This window comes from Cephus cinctus, unplaced genomic scaffold, assembly GCF_000341935.2.
Source record: "Cephus cinctus unplaced genomic scaffold, Ccin1 Ccin1_scaffold0696, whole genome shotgun sequence".
NCBI lineage: Eukaryota > Metazoa > Arthropoda > Insecta > Hymenoptera > Cephidae > Cephus > Cephus cinctus.
Window position 1 is genome coordinate 975,035 of NW_014333318.1, and position 17,408 is coordinate 992,442.

At 42.2% G+C, this 17,408-nt stretch overlaps 2 protein-coding genes and 1 long non-coding RNA gene across 4 annotated transcripts; 1 reads left to right on the forward strand and 2 right to left on the reverse strand.

The window, feature by feature from the left end:
- Positions 1–1,492: 1,492 nt before the first annotated feature.
- Positions 1,493–5,044, reverse strand: LOC107270084 (histone deacetylase 3). Of its 2 annotated transcripts, none has more exons than XM_015744760.2 (2): positions 4,699–5,044; positions 1,493–4,000 (listed from the first exon to the last, which is right to left on the reverse strand). In XM_015744760.2, the coding sequence occupies exon 2, from the start codon at positions 3,035–3,037 to the stop codon at positions 1,736–1,738; it is 1,302 nt and encodes a 433-aa protein (XP_015600246.1). In that variant the 5' UTR covers positions 3,038–4,000; positions 4,699–5,044; the 3' UTR covers positions 1,493–1,735. The 2 variants fall into 2 exon arrangements, with proteins under 2 accessions (XP_015600246.1, XP_024943306.1); XM_025087538.1 differs by having other exon boundaries at positions 4,451–5,044.
- A 2,472-nt stretch (positions 5,045–7,516) lies between these two features.
- Positions 7,517–12,016, reverse strand: LOC107270105. The gene is made up of 5 exons (XR_003060414.1): positions 9,230–12,016; positions 8,549–9,008; positions 8,206–8,487; positions 7,828–8,124; positions 7,517–7,682 (listed from the first exon to the last, which is right to left on the reverse strand). It is a non-coding gene; the product is annotated as an uncharacterized LOC107270105 (long non-coding RNA).
- A 131-nt stretch (positions 12,017–12,147) lies between these two features.
- Positions 12,148–17,361, forward strand: LOC107270104. Its single transcript, XM_015744796.2, has 3 exons — positions 12,148–13,047; positions 14,255–15,797; positions 15,942–17,361. The coding sequence occupies exons 2-3, from the start codon at positions 14,410–14,412 to the stop codon at positions 16,273–16,275; spliced, it is 1,722 nt and encodes a 573-aa protein (XP_015600282.1). The 5' UTR covers positions 12,148–13,047; positions 14,255–14,409; the 3' UTR covers positions 16,276–17,361.
- The last annotated feature ends 47 nt before the right edge of the window (positions 17,362–17,408 follow it).

Below are 17,408 nucleotides of genomic sequence, written 5' to 3' on the forward strand. Positions count from 1 at the left end.
TAAAGAAGAATGTGTTTGTACGTTATAAGACAGATGTATATGATATAATAATAACAATAATAATATAATATTAATAAGACGCAGAGATGGGTGTAAGGGAGGAAGAGAGGAAGCGAAGAAGCTCAGAGAGAGAGAGAGAGAGAGAGAAGAATGTGTTTGTACGTTATAAGACAGAGTGTTACAAATGAAATAAAAAGAGACAAATAGAGAGGCGACAGAATCGAGAACAAAGAAAAATCACGTAACGGATAAATGGTGGAGAACAAGAGAGAAAGAGAGAAGAGAAATGGCCGTAAAAACTGTGTACCCGATAAAACATTATGTCCGACGCAAAAATATTGTTGCTCGTGCATTGAACTAAAATTTAAACAGAAAAAAAAGTGCATTTACGAAGGACGATTATAAAGGCGGAGCTTGTGCTTTTGCGTGCGAGAATATATTAACTATTAATTAACGAATAACGTAATTAGTACTAGCGAAAGGGGGAGATGAAGACGTTTGAGTGTTGCGTTCCTCGTACTATGAGTATTTTTGTACGTGTATTATTTTTCGATAAACTTTTGTGTAAGTTGCACGTTGTGTATAGAGAAAGAAGGAGGAGACGAAGAAGAGACAAAAGAAAAGAAATAATACGCCTTAATTTAAGAAAATCTTTAATTTATTGCATTAGTCCGCGTTTAGTGTATTACCGTGAATTGTGGTGAATATTTCATCCCCACCAATAACCTCTTCCATCCCATACACACCACCATTTATCCCACCATGATCACTTCGTCTTTTTTTATTTTATTTTAATCATTTAATTTCATACTTTTACATTTTTGTTTTCTTTTCTTTTATGATGTACTCTTGATTTCATATTCCCCCTCCCACTGTCTTTCGTTTCACCGCAAATCCTTATAAACTTTGGACGAACGAAGGAAGAGCGAATTGAGATTAAATTCTCTGTGATATAACGATATACATATAGACCGCATCCTCCCAGCAAAAATATAAAAAAAGAAGGAAGAAAGTAATACGCGTTATCGTTATAGCTCTTACGATTGCTGCTACTACTATTATTATTATTGCCAATAATTATCATGAATCATCGTCATTGTGCTATCAATGTGGACAATACCGGGCCGAATAACGTGAAACAATAAACTTACCTAACGTATGGAGACCCGTACTGTTTGGAGTTTTATTTCTGGCCAATAAACGCGGGATTAGGTTCTCTGGTATATCGAAACGATTACTTTTTAACGGATATCACCACGCCTTTCCTCCTGACGATACGTATCGCGTCGCTTCGTTAGGGTCGATTAAGGATCAACGAGCCGGCTAATAAAATTTGAACGAGATCACGTACATCCGTTTTGCGGGGCTACGAGTCATTGGGTAGGAGAGTTCGAGGGGGATGAACAATGCTTTTTCTTGTCATCTTCTGGTAAAAGATTGGATTTATAAGCGCGTAATGATCATACGTAGTTAACGAAGTGAACGAGGTTCGTTCGCATTAATAAAATTTATTGATTCTTTGACGTCCATAGGACTCTAGCATTTTAGACATACTTTGTCTTATCGTCCTTATGTGATTGGCTATATACAAATTAGGTTTGTTTGAATATCCTGTGGATATTCTTGTCCTGGCTCTTGAACAATTATCAATGATACAAATTCCAAAGTTTCAGGGTCGTTACTCTTCTGGTTGAAGTGTTCGTAGTCGAAGATGCTCCGACTGTTTCCTGGTCAGTCACGTCTCATTCACGTCGAGTTTATCCTGATCCTTTTCGCCCGCGTAATACTCGTTGGCTGGTTCCACCATTTTGTCTGTGTCTTGGGTATTTTGCCGGGAGTCTGGGTCAGGCTCGGGTTGTCTGTCTTCCTCTGGAGGTAATGCGTCGCAAGGCACGTCTTGCATTTGTACGCTTGGGGAATGCTGGACCATTTTTAAATTGTCGTAGACATGCCTTGTGATTGCTTCGAGGTATTGTTTACTGTTGGCATTGTCTTGACGCGTTACTACTTCTGGGTGTAAGGTGAAGTCTGGTGCAAAGTACTCCAGGTATTCTGTGTATGGTAGTTCATTGCTTATTTGTTCGTCCAGTAATAGGGATGTCTCATAAGTCCAGCATCGAGCAACGTTTCTTAATGTGTAACCACCACCACCTACTGCTAGGAGAGGCACATTTAAGTCTCTGACAAACTTAACACATTCACCGTGTCCCTTGGTACTTAGACTGAAGCATCCTAAGCGGTCATTGGCCAGGGAATCTGCTCCACATTGCAAAACTATTGCTGTGGGCTGGAAGAACTCCATCACATGGGATATGACAGGCTTAAACACTTGGACATAGGATGTATCGTCGATACCTTCCTTTAAGGGAACATTTACAGAATAGTAACGACCGCTCTCTGCTCCAATTTCATACATATCACCAGTTCCTGGGAAAAAGTAGTTGCCATATTTATGGAAGGAGACAGTCATTACTCGATCTGTTAGATAAAAAGCTTCTTGAACTCCATCTCCGTGATGTACATCGATATCAATGTATAGGACTCGAGCATGGTATTTGAGCAACTCCAAAATAGCTATGACAATATCATTAATGTAACAAAAGCCTGAAGCTTCAAACTTCTTAGCATGATGTAGTCCACCGCTCCAGTTAACTGCAATGTCACAGCAATTATTATTCAGCTTTGTGGCACCTTCGAGAGAAGCTCCAGTGTACATGGAACAAAAGTCGAAGAGACCCTCAAACACTGGACAGTCATCTCCAACGTTAAAATGACTGAGATACTTGGTGTAACCCTGTAGATTCTGGGGTGTCACTCGTTGTAAAAAATCCACGTACTCATCCGAATGGAACCGGCACATATCGTGTGTACTGGCCCTATATGGTCTATATATTTGCATCTTTTTGTGCAGTCCATAATTAAGAACAAGACTATGAATAACAGAGAGTCTATGAGGTTTCATGGGATGACCAGGTCCATAATGAAAGTTTCCTACGTCAGGATTATAGAAATACGAGACTTTCTTGTTGTAACTCATATTGAGGTTAGCCTCGTCAATTACCGTCACTCCGAAACTAATGAAATCTTTCACAAATTCTGATAGCTCTGAAAACTCTCACAAAATCCCACTTTTCACACCATCCGTAACCCAAATCCACCACGTCAACAAATCTGACACTTAAGTTTATCGAACATTCCTTTTGCAAACACAAATCTCGCGTGAAGCGTCATTGCACAGCTAGTTCGGTCTCTCACCGACAGAGGGAAATCCATACGTAATTGAAATACATTTTTTACTCCCAGCTCGCATCCGCTTTTATTATCCAGTCTGGTCAGTACAGCCTAGAAAAAGAGATCCGGTAGAAACGCTAACAACAAAAAAGCTTGAGCTCATTAATTAAGCTTTATTTCCCAATGGCGCTCAAACAGATTAAACCATTTCGCTACTCGGTTTACATTAGCATAGAAGTATTTTCGCCGTTGCCTCGAGGCGCGACTAAAAAAATAATGTGGCAAACATGGAGCAAAGAGATAGAACGAGCACTAAATTACCACATTTTGTAATATGTTCACAGTCGTTCAGTAACCAACATAAACCCGAAGGCAAAATAGGCGCTTGAAACGGTAAACGGGTGAGAGGTAAAGCGCCTTCGGTATAAATATAAATAAACGCGCGAATACAAGAACAAGATAGAAGATTATGTAACAGGATAAAGAATCACATAAAAGACTGCGGAAAATGAATAAAACAAAGGAATACATAAAGACCAGAGTCCGGTCTTCATGTTTGTATGTATAAGCATACTACATGTATATATATTTACATTAATTTAATCCTAACACCGTTCCTGTATCGTAGCTTCTCTCTCTCTCTCGTAGCAAATGGATACTAACGCATAACGTTAAGCGGACTTTACTTTCTTGTCGTCAGGGGAAGATATACCGCTTTGCATAATTCCCGCTGCAAACGAGTATCGAATGACGTACAATTTAATCGAGTCTGAAACGTTTAAACATACAAAAAGTCAAAACAGTTAGACATCACGATACTACTACTATAGTACATACATAGTAACATCAGAAATCGATATAGTACATTATAACTGTTATGATAGACAAGAATTTCTAATCCACTTGTAAAATCATTAGATAGCTCAACAGCCGCGACATTATTTAGTGAATTTCGCTCTCGCGCCAATTGAACAACATCCGGACTTCTACAACTCTGTCGATTTCTCAGTTGGTTGAACCGTGTCACTGATAAAAAAAATGCTTAGACAGTACCAGAAATTTCTTGGCTATCATGGCAAAGAGATGATTCCAGGATACGAAGCGTCTCATTATGCGTGCATAGAATAAAAGGAAACTTTCTCCGTCGAAACGGAGATTTGTCGATAATTTCGATTTGTCTGTTTCTTATTATTTTTTTACTAATAAAAGATGCACATACCGACTGTACTTTCGTATAACCTCTACAGTTCGTTCCTCTCTCCGTTGAAACGCGTATTAATGTTTACAGACCATACTACCTTGCGTTACAGATACTATGTTTTTCTTGGAGAAATAAAGCATTACTTAAGTACATATCACGTAGATGATAAGGCAAGATAATAATTATGATATTACGATAGTCGCGAAGCTGTTACCGCTGCACATCTGCCATTCTCTATACCGTTATGAGTTTCGTCTTTTACTTACGTGGCGGCGTGGCAACGTATTCCCGGGAAAATATAATTTATTTGTACGTAACGGGAAGGAAGTAGATCGATAGGCTCGTCTTGATGGTTGGAAGAACTGTAATGCCTCCTAGAATACCTCTTTTCATTGGCAGCTCCATTTCCATCCTCCTTCATCTCGTTACTTCTTTTTTTTTGCTTCACGCTTATCCTTATCTCTCCCCTCGAGATACATATTCTCTTCTTCGTCCAACTGCTCGCACGCTTCAGGGTTTTCCTGTATGATAAGCTACGTGGCTGTTCGGTCACGCGAGACGGGAGAACTTTGAGCGTCGAATGTACCCATCGTCAGAGAATTCCAGTTTAGTGATACATAATCCTTTTTGACGAAGGATTCGAAAATTTACTAAATATATTAAATATATTTATATAGTCGCTCGGGAACGCGTTACGGTTAAGAATTTCTGGTCATCGTTCTGGTTACCCAGATCGAACGAAGGCGAAGAGTCGACGGTTACGCCTGAAGGCACTTGACTGACTCTGGTAGTAGCCAACGTTCTTTCTTCAAATGCGTAGCTCAAATTAATAGAAGATTACGAAATGTTGGATGCTTACGTTATTATAATTCAGCCTAGCGATAGACATAACGAACGTAATCAGTAAATACCGAATGGCGTTGTCAGAAGTAGCGAAATGGATAATAGCCCTGGGTCCGTTACTTGAGCAGAGTAGTAGATGAGTACACGCCAGCGGCAAAATGATGGAAGCTAGTAGGATGCATATTCCAACACGCGATATCAGCACGCTAATACATCCTGGCATTACTCCCGTTTATCCTCCCGGCACCGCTGGTAGCTGCAATCCACAACCAAGCAGAATAGGAGCGTCAATTAAGTTGCGCAATTCAGCCCCGGTAGTCGGAGTCCTTGCACGAGTGGGATACGCGGGGGCATTACAAAATTTCATTTAATGACAAGCCGCTAAGCTTAAGACTCCCTGAAAATAGCAACTCTCAACTTTGGCTTCTTTATTTACGTAAAAGATTGAAGCTGCCTATACAGGGTGCCCATTACAGCTAATTCCGAGTGCAAGCGTTAAGGTAATTCGAAGGTCAACCATCATTGTTTCAATGGGATGATGCAATTTTTCTTCCGGAACTCTGCAATTTCTGTCTCAAACATTTTTTGTGTCTGACTTTGTTCCCAAAAAAATCAACCTCATCGCTATAAATGCCCCACCCTGTATATATATTGTTTCACCTCGTACCAAATCATCCTCAGGTATAATCATGAAATTACACTTATTCCAAGATACAACATGTATTACGTAACCAAGCAAATAAGATTTTATATTAACAGGAGATATATTCAGATTCAAAAATCGACTTCCCGTTACCATACGGATTTAACCTGGTACAGTTGACAGGCGGAACTAAAGGACCATACATACTTTACTCATCCACTCTTCCTCGACCGTGCTAACTAAAAACTCTAGAGTAGCCCACTGTGGCTACCGGTGAATACGTTCACACGTGAACGGTACAGACGCGTAAAATCGAACGATTGGAGATCTGCGTGTCGACGTTCGATCCATCGACGTTCATTGACCCATGGAGACGCTCTGACTCCGATCCGAGAGTTCTTCGTCGTTGTATCATTTCTAAAGGAGTAAGAGATGAACTTTCACGAAATTCTTACAGCCTGGAATGATGTCTTCTTCCTAGATCATTATTGTCCGCGATCTATTCTTTGATTATGATTACGTATAGCCTACCTTTCTCTTAATTTAATCCGCTATTTATAGCCTTAAGTAAGAACGATCGTTCTTTGATTCATTGTCATGTTTTTGGTCATCCTCGTCATCGGAGGATTGAGTCACGTTAATTCTTTAAAATTACTATTCTTTTTTGCTTACTTTTTTAAATGAGACGCAATTTTTCAGTCAAATTCAACTAAACATATAGACCAACAAGAGAGCTATTGTTAATAAAAAAGGTAGATTTTTATATACGAATTTATTCAACAACTCAATACAGACAACTACATATCGACGACTGACTGCTTCTCACAAGGCAGTCTTTTTATAATACAACTTTGTTTGACAATTTTATAGACTAAGCATTTTCATAAGTTCATTGTGCTACCGCATTCGCGGTCATCGCACCGATCATTGCACTATGGTGCAATATTCGTCAGCATAAATGTATTTCTCAACAGCTATGCAGTATTGACATGATTGGTATAATTTCAAGGTCCAGATTCGTCTCGTTCTCCATTATGACCCGTATCCTCCCCATTTCTCCCATCAATGAAAATTGGTCAGTCATGTATAACTCCTGCGTTCAGATATGAATCAGTATACAATTTTACACAACGAACAGTGGTAGTGCTTTGAAAGTCATCAAGTGATAATGGACCGTTTCTGATAACACGTTCGAGTCTAATCAGTAAACAGATGTAAACAGTAAATCTACTTCCCTAGAACATCTCACCGGATACATGGCTTGATTAAAAACAAATCTGACTTATATAATCACTCTCCAGTTGGTCGAATTCAAATAAACACGTAGCCGCGACACAATTGCATTAGCTAGAATGCGAAAGTCCGAGTGAACGTAAAGGTTAGGATGGATTTGTAAAGCATCGCACGATCCGTCCTCCATCGGTATGCGAACTCTGGTTCGACGCGACATTGACAGCAGCGTAGTGGCGGACGTCGAATCGAAAGTGAGATTTCACTGATTTTCAACATCTTCGAGGAAACGTAGATCCTCATGGGATTGCTGGACCTTCCTTTTCTCATTCCACGGGTGAATCCTCTTGTACCCTAACAGAGTGAGATAATTATCAAAATTATTATACCGTTCTTTATCAGCATAAGTAGATCTTAAAAAATAATCAGGAGTCTTTTTCAAATTTTGCCAACCTTGGTAAAACTTGGTAGTCTATGTCTGAACGTTAAAACCAACCTGTGCATCATTGCCTGTCATCCACCATATACTCATCACTAAACATATGCAACCACATATCAACTATGTGTAAGTCAACGGGTCAACTAATAACATTCTCAGTAAACAAATTCAAATTGTTATGGGATACTACATTATCGTAATGGCATAGTATATATATTACCCATATAAATATTTACATACCGGTTGGTCCAGTCAGTGAGGTCTTGAACGTCCATTTAAAAAGAGCATAACTAATACAATGAACGTTGACCGTAAAGTCATAATCGACGTCAGCCATTACGTCACTCCGAGAAAGAAATGCTTGTGAAACGGTCTCTTCAATAATTTTCTCTTCTTTTCTCATCGACTGGCATTCTTTCCATTTTCCTTGGACGTCTGTCTCTCTCGGGGAGAAAGTATCATAGCAATGTGCACGACGAAGAGAGCAATGCGTGCGAGTGGGTGATTAATGCGTGTGACCTTGACAGGGCATTGCACCTGGAATATACGAAGCCACGTAAGCGCGAAGCGTATCTTTCTTGCGCGCTTTGTGAAAAAAAAGCAGATAAAGGTACCAACACAGGAGAAATAATCTTTAGCCAAGCAGGAGAAGTATCCCGTATATTCTCTCTATACGGTTTACGTGTTGGTTCTTCTGCTCCTCCTATCTACGTGCCTGATGGTCTTTTCTTCTTCTGGCCTCTTTTTTTCTTCTTCTCTTTCTTTCTTTACTCCCCGGTCATCTCTTCTTCCTGTACCCTCTCCTCCTCGTGCTCTCTGCAGACTTGATACTTGGCCAACTCAAACGACTCCGGAGGACGAGCTCTTTGTCCTTGGTACATCAAACGCAATCGTGCGTGCCTGCGTAAGTAAGACGCGTGAGTGTACTTGGATGTCTATGCTAGTATCTTATTCTACTTACGTGTGTACTTGGAGATGCGTGCTTTGCCCGTAAAACAGAATGAACGACGAAACGCGACATAAGCAGCGGCGTCCTAGACATTATTTTTCCTTCTTAATACGTAATGACCATTCTACCGAAATATCCATCCGGAATAGGCTTGTAGATCTGTAGATAGAAGTTTAATTATCAGCTATGGTTTTAGAGTGGGTAATTTTGAATTTACATTATAAATGTAGGAACCGTATGAATTATTGAATTACGAGATAAATAGAGGTGATTAAGGACATTTGAAATAATTGTGAAATTTACGAAATCTTCTTTGGACGTTATATCGACTTTGAGGATGCTCGTTAAATCTTCAAAGTGAATGAGTCGACGACAGTTGTTGGCACTGCTGGTCCCCGTGGAGGAGGAAGAGGAGGACTAGGATGATCAGAGGGCGGTGGAGCAAGACGGGATCTCAATCGAAAGTGCAGCTCTGAAAGCGAAAGAGAAAGGAGATGATGAGTATAGGAGGGATGACCTTTGGTCGTTACGAAAGCTAAGGGTGGTGTTGAATTTAGATGCTGGAGGTGGTGAAGAAAAAAAAGTCATCGGTAGCGAAGGGCAGGTGATATCAGGGATTGATAGGGTCGTATCCCATAAAATTTCATATTTGACTCTATACGATCAATTATATATATTGATATATAATTATACCTGATCACTTCTTTTTATCATAGATAATCTTGACGTTTCAAGGCATTCTTGAAATGTGAACCGGTAGCTGCGCGCTCGTTTACTTGATTACAAGCTGGACCTCGTACAGAATCTTCATCAGCGATTTCTCCATCTTATAGCCGTCCGGTATGCAGAGACGATTTCTATTGGATCAATACATATGGATTAGATCTTTTTACTCACAGTTAAGGATCACTCTCGTTAACTTCGACCATCGATCACTCACAGACTCAGAAAATCCATATTCAACAGTTAAAATTTATACCGGGTACTTGATGCGAGTTTAGAAAATATTCAATTTCATCCTACATGCAAATTCGCCATAACGCTCCTGATCCTTGATGAAAATGTAAAACTTGGACTCCATCTTGAGGAAGAATATAATTAACAAAAAAAAATTAAAAAGAGAATCCAATAAAGGTATAACAAGACCGTGGGATATAAAACGTATACGGTGAGAATAATGAAAATGGCAGATAATATAATATTATGAATAATGTAATGGAACAGTAGGACGTAGCACTGGCAAGCATAAAAGTGCAGGATGGGTAGGTAATTGGGCATAGCAGCGACGAGGAAGCAAGTAGGTAGGTAGGTTGGTCGGTTAGTTGGCTATACTCGTTATTTAGCGATAACGAGCACGCAAACGCGAAGTGCACTCGTAGATTCACCTTGAAGAATAGTCCGAGTATATCAGACTAATTTGTACTATCTGTGCCAAGTACTTGCAAGTGTGATATTTTCAGGATCTGGAACAATCCTCAGTTTGCCCTGACAAGTCCCAGTGTTTACCTGCAATAAAAAAGGCTGGCTGATTAATCGAAAGCAAAATGGTCAGGGACACTTGTATTTTATTACCCAGATTGAAAACTCTCTAAAGGGAGATCGGCCTTGGCTCATAATCATCTTCAATTCTTTTTTCAATACCTACTAATCGAATTCTCGCACGTTCCAAAAGATATATACTCATATATAGATATACCACGTATACATGGTACGATATACTCATTCATACTAATAGGGTAAAATCGCACAGGACCCCGATGGAAGGAGGTCTCGACGCACAAGAGGCAAAGCGTCATAGTAAAAGCGTCGCGGCGCGAACGTTGACGCTAACGCGAGAACGTTCCAAGGATCTCGGGCGTCGTACGGGCATTTAGAGCCTAACGATCCTAAACGAACTGACTCATGACAAGTGGTTAGTGCTCTCTTGCGCAACGTCAAACAGCGCTTTAGATCCTTAGATCATTGGCAAATGTCGTTCGTAGGTTATCGTTGTATTGATAAGTACAGCAATCGCGTGCTGACACTCCGCACTGTAACATGAAAATCGTTCCAAATAGAATTCAGTTAACTTTCGCTTATGTCCTCGAAATCGTTACGATACGATTGTCCTGATTGACTTCCCTATCGCGCCAACCGTATCTCGCAGTTTATTACAGGCTACGTCACTTCCGTCACCTTCATCGTCTCCATTACCTTGTGCCACCTTCCACGCAAGCACTTCCTGAGGCTTTATTGCTGTCAGCGTGACACCGTTAGGTTAGGTTAAGTCATTATGGGTATACGCGCGGCTTCTGTATTTAAAATATAAAAATTCATATCCCCAAAGTAAAAGGAAACTCGAATAAACTCACCTACGAGTACAGGCAACAATCAATATTTTCCCTGGTAGTAATGTCAGTAGCATCGTAAATAAATATCTTTACAGACTCTGTGTTTGCTTTGAATTGCTTATGAGAGTCCCAATAGGGGAATAAACGCAATTCGTTACGCACATTGAGGCAGGCGTGATGTCGACTCGTTTGCATGGCTGCGAGGATTGGCCAGGGAGTTGTTGAACGGTAGATAACGAGCACCAGGATATCCCTTTGCCGCTGCCGAGAAGCACCACGAGCACTATGAGGTTAGGAGAGCGTGATGGCTGGCGCGTATGGAGTTACTTTGTTACATTTAAACCTTTCGACGTCTTAATCGGTCCGCCTTTATTAGCTACAGAGGTTCGTACTGTGTATACAGATATGCGCGACGAGAGAATAAAAGCAGAAGCGGGAGAATAAAAGAAGCAGCCTTAGAAAATCCTGATTACATTTGTATACACTTTGTCCTTCGTTAATGCCCGCGGCTCTTTGCCGCTTCTTACTTTGTACTAATCTATCTACGTCCCTGATTCTTTGAGAATCCACTGAGCGTCGGTCGAGCTTCGAGCTCTCATATCACCTTTGCTCGTTAAGTACATCTTTCTCAATACGAGACGCGCCATTGTGGTTCAGCGCTCGAGCGACCGAAAATATCCGTAAACATACGAAGCGCTAGTCGAATGTCAGAGGTACGTAATTTGGCCGACGAGTTCTTCTAGCTTTATTTGCCACGTTGAAGATTCACTACTCTCAGGAGGGAGAAAGGTTTCTTGCTGTCTCCATCCTCTCCACTATTATTACTCTCTTTCCTCTTCGTCTCTCTTCCTTGCAGGCCCTTACAATCCCCACTGCTTATGTTTGCGTCTCCTTCTGCCCGCAGAGCCCGAAACACGTAGACGGTCTTACTAGCATAAGCGTTTCTCTTACTCGCTCACTCTAGCATTCTCTATTACTCTCTTAGACAGCGAACCCTCCCTCTCTCTTTCTCTCTCCTGCTATTTCCATCTCGCTCGCTCACCCGCTCATTCTCATTCCCTGACTCACTTTCAGCCGTTCTCGCTCTCCTTGTTCGACGAATTGTCGTTGGTCGTATTATCCCCTCCTCCTCCTTCACCATTCCTTCTCGATCGCTCTCACTCTCTCGCTCTCTGCCGATCAGTCTGTCTCTCCCAGACTCCCCTGAGCTCCCCAGCCGTCCGGCCGGCAACCCTAGAACCCAATGAAAGACTCCGTCTGGCGTCTGCCGACAGTTTGTGCCGAGACGCCGCGTGCACGAGAGCTTAGCATACGATTGGCTCTTCATAGCGATCAGCGGTCTCGATCATGTCTGCTTCCGAAGTTAATTTTTCAAAAACAATCGGAATTGAGAGTACGTTCTCCGAGATCGGATCTCGTTGAAGGATATCGTAAACGAAAGCGTGTACTATTAGTAGATTATTGACGGCGAAGCTTCGAAGATCGACTTTCGTTTCGACTGAAAGTAGCGTCGGAGATCGTGGCGTGAGTGAAGAACATCAGCGATCGTTAACGATCAAGAGCGTTGAGCCTCTCCGTGCGGGATCGCAAAGAATCGTGTCACGATTCCTCACGGTCGTTACGATTCTTTATTAACGTCAACCTCAGGAAGCAATTATTTACCTGGGACGAACTCGCAGTACCGATTGTCAGTATTTGCCAAAGTCACTCGATTGAATATCACCTTGGTCGCGTACGCAGTTCTGGTATCATCGTCCAGGGTTAATGATCGTCTTGAAGGTTTACGAAATCGTGTCAGTGCCATTAACGATCTTACCTTGTTGCCAAAGTTACCGTTCGTCTTGTAAGTACCAATCATACTGAACGAGAGCTGCTTTTTGACGTTAGTGGCTTACTTGTGATGATTACGAATCCTTGTTTGATGTGATGAACCCAGATACACCACATAATAACTCCGCGACACTGATGACTATGTGATTCCGCGTATAATAATTATAAAACAGTGCAAGGACTGTTCTCGACCTAATGATATCACATGCTGCATGATTATCAATGTTTCCGCGTAAAATAATTTCACCATGGATCCAACGGATTAAACGGATTGAATGGATCATCCTGAAGGAGAGGCTGCCGCTCTACGTCTCGTGTCACCTCGTGACCGGGGGTCTTGACGAGTTTCCCGTAAGTCAGAAAAGTGTTTACTATGTAAAGAATGTAACGGTATTCTTACCAAAGTTTCAAGGACGTATCCTTTAGAGTCTCATACAATTATGGCTGTGCATTGGTAAAAGTGGGCCAAAAGGGACTGAGAAAAATGATTAAAATTTCAAAGTTATGAGTCACTTGGAAGTCGCAAGGCGTAGGCATGGGTCACAATTTCGGATCGATCCGACCGATCATCGCTCAATGTGGAACGCTCTAATTCGATCATGATCGCTTTACAATCAGGTCGTCTGCCCCGTTCACTTTTTTTTTCATTCCTCTTCTCTCTCAAGCAGGAATCATGAGCGGATCGTATTGGCGCTCGTGAGACACGATCGTAGCTCAAGTGCTAAAGTCCAAGATCTGTATGAGAGATCGAGCTGCTTTGCGGTGAAATCGGATTGTGTGTCTCTGCTTAATTGGCACGCTAACGCGTAACGCAATTGGAGCAAGTAGCATCCCGCTCGTAGCTTTCCATAATTAGGAATCCTATGTCTAGACCTCTCTGAGTTAGGTTAGGTTACCTCACTGCTAAACCACAAGACTCCTATCAGCTTCCTGAGAATTTCAATTACGCACCGATTCCACTGGGATCTTATTTCTTTTCTTTTTTAATACCGGATGTCAGTACGTATCGTCTTTATTATCTCAGCAAATCTTTTCAGTTACCTTTTTTTTCCATTGCTGTTGTTTTCATCTTCCGCGAAGCATTCTTGTACATTGTGTTTCTATGTCTCTGGGCGTGTTGTATGCTCAATAGGACGTCCGGTATGTGGCATATGAAAGACGCGCCTTCAAGAATATAAAAGTGTCGCCAGTATGTGGATAAGATTGTGTACGCTGCCTTGGCTCCTGTGGAAAAATGGAGGACACGCAAGTCCACGACATTAGTCGTTGCCGTCTGCGACTACGACGGCTCGAGTCGACGAGGTGAAAAACTGTTGGCTATCACCATAACCGGTTTCATAGCCGTTGGGCCTTCGTCACAGCCTTCCTCGAAGAAGTCTCGATCGTCCCCAGTTTGCAGACTTCATTTTCGCGTCGCTCGATCATCGTTGAATTCATCTATGCGTAGTCTGTTAACACGTTCATCTATTCGCTAATGTTAATTTTAGAACTTGCGCACAGTTCAGGTATACGCGACTATGTAAATCAGACCTAAAGGTCCTTGTGGATTTTGTTTCAGGAGTAACAGGAACACGAGGTGGTCTTAGTACAGGATCCTCAGGCACGCAGGGTCTAAGGATCAACGGAGAGGCATAGACAAATAGCTCCTAGGGAAAGAGGAGGACGTGAAAGTTTTCCTAAACCTATCAGTATAAGACCGAACCGGAAGGAAAGATGTTACAAAGTTGTTCCGGAGGCTCGAGATGCGTCCGCAAGGCCTTGGTCTTCGTGTTCGCTTGGGGCCTTATTATGATAGCAGCCATCCAATTCCGTCACGCGGAAAACAACGTGTTCCGGGAGAACGTGGTAGTCGATGGGGTCGGGGTCGTGGCCGGGGTCGAAGGCCAGCCACCCCAAGTTTCCGGTTTGGGTTCCTCACGATTTCTTCTGCAGCAGCTGATCGATTCGAGTATCACCCGCGAGGGCGGCGCTGCCTCCGCTTCGGCTTCGACGACGACCCAAAGTCCTCTGGAACTGGAGCCTCTACTGGACAAGAGGGCCAGCAGGTCCGAGGATGAGCTCATCGAGGAGATAGAGAAGCGTCTACCTAGTCTGCCACTTGCTTACTGGAACAGGAACAAGAATAATAAGCAAATGTTTTATGGAAATGACAGCTGTGCAAAGTACCCAAGTATATTTGACCTTGAATTCAACAACGTTTACTGGCAGAGCATGAGAACCAGTAACGGGACTTTCCAACTGTTCGGGGCCTACTACGATAGGCGAAAACTCTCCAGGATCGGACCGGCTGTCAGGATCGTTGGTATGATCAACAGAATCGAACCAACTGTTAAAACCTTCTGTCAGATGTGGTTCGAAGGCGAGAAGGAGCCTCAGCTAGTCGAGACTCTGGAATACAAATACATCTGGTACTCAAAATGGGGCAATTACAAGCAGGGTATATATCAGCCCTATGTAATAGCCTGCAAGGTGCCCCAATCACATTGGAAGAAGGGTCCGCCCACTTCCGTCTCCATGGTGGAAAAAGCTTGCCATACCGCCACCAATAACCTGCGTGTGATATACAATAAGCCTGAACAAAAAAAGGACTTTGCCGTCTGCGTGAAAGGACTCGACTTCCTGCATGAGGATCTCTCCGTCAGATTGGTCGAGTGGATCGAGCTGATTAGCCTGCTTGGTGCCGATAAGATATTCTTCTACGAGCTTCAGGTTCATCCCAACATCACGAAGGTTCTCGAACATTACGAAAAGTTGGGAAAGGTTCAAGTGACACCCCTGACACTTCCCGGCGGCCAACCCAACGTTCCTGCCTTTCAGCACATGTATCTTACTAAAAAGACTAATCATAAACGACAGAACGAACTGATACCGTATAACGATTGTCTTTATAAACACATGTACGAGTACGAGTACATTGCGTTACTTGATATCGATGAGGTAATAATGCCAGTGCGCGACACCACCTGGCAACAGCTCATGCAGAGAGTAATGCCAAAGGCGCTTAAAATACGCAACGAGACTCGCGCCTCCTACAACGTGAGAAACGTCTACTTCCTCGATGATCTTCTTCATTCGCATGGATCCTTCAAAGACGTGCCTAGGTGGGTATATTTATTTTTTCTCTGTTGTCACGTGGCGCCATCTCTTTTTGCCTTTCTGATCCATTATTTATATTTGTTTTTCGTAGACAGTCGTGTCTTGGATTCTTATTATTTATTCCTTTTTTTTTTCTTTGTTCTCTTCAGGTACATGCACATGCTGCAGCATGTGTACAGGTCGAAGAATTTCACGAAGCCAAATCAGTATATCAAGTGCTTTCATAATCCAGAACGCGTGGTCACCCTGCACAATCATTTTCCACTGGCCTGTCTTGGTGCCGGCTGCACCAGCTATCCCATTGAGACCGATGACGCTCAACTGCAACATTATCGTGCCGACTGTGTTAAATCTTTGAAAAAGTCCTGCGTCGAGTACAGGGAGAATAGCGTGATGGACACTACGATATGGCGGTACAAGGAGAAGCTTATTGAACGCGTGACCAGAACCTTGAAGACCCTTGGATTCTTCGGGCCGAGTTAGCCTTCCCTAGTGGCTACTTGTTCTGGATGGAGTACCACGGACGGCCGTCGTGGTTCTAATTTCGTATGAAGTATTGGATTTAGCCATAGGGCATCCTTTGCGAGCTTCCCGGAGTAACCTGGATGTTGGTTGTAACGTTCAGGAAGCTTTGCTAAGGTCGACGATGACGAAGATCCACTTGGAGTTCTTCCTTAGACTAGTTTATGAATGTGTTCCATATGAATACTGCGTTTCCTCGAGTTGATGGTGTACCAAAAAAAAATTCGAACGTCAAATTAGACTAAGTCGATGATGAGGATTTAGAGAATGGAGTCTAGGGCGGTGGACTCTATTGAGATGTTTTTAAATTTTTAGATTTTTAAGCTAGGATAAAGAGTCGTCGAGGGAACGAGAATATATGTTATTCCTTTGTTTCTTCTTGTTCCATGTTTAATTCTTGTATTGTTACATACTCGTGTTCCTTGGCTCTCTCGACCTCTTTGAGGAACGACTCGTCCACCACAGATCGCTGGTGCACCAGGATGTAGCATTCCCTGCGGTCGACGCGTCGTTCCTCCATGGGCTTGTTTCGCGAATCTTCTATTAAGGTTTTGGATATTCGCGAAACGATCCTCGTCACGCATTTGTTTGCGTATCTCGTAGTTTTCGTGCCTTTCGTACTTGTAGTAGGTAAACAAAAAAAATTATAAAAGACAAAAATATCTTGTTCAATGGTGAACCTCGATCGCTTTCTGCGTCTGCGCGTAAGGCGCCCTTGGTGCGTTCTCGTGGAAAATTTAGTGAAAATAAATTGACAGCAGAGAGGCGATTGACGTTGCACCATGAATGCAATTTCTTTGGCTGTTATTTCCAGTATCTATATGATGTGAATCGAGATCGATTTTCAATAAGTATAAAATCTCGAAATACAAGAGACGAAAGAAAAAAGAAAGGAAAAAAGATTGTTCAATTTGCGATGTTATTGTTCTCGGTAGATTAAATTTCTAATACGTTCCCAAGGAAGTTATAGCCCAGTCGATTCGTTTGTACAGCAACGGTCGAGAGAATCGACGCGATTAATAAAGAATGAAAGAATGTTCTCACGTAGGTGGAGAAGAGCAGCCATATTTCACACTCTCTCTCTCACACAGTTC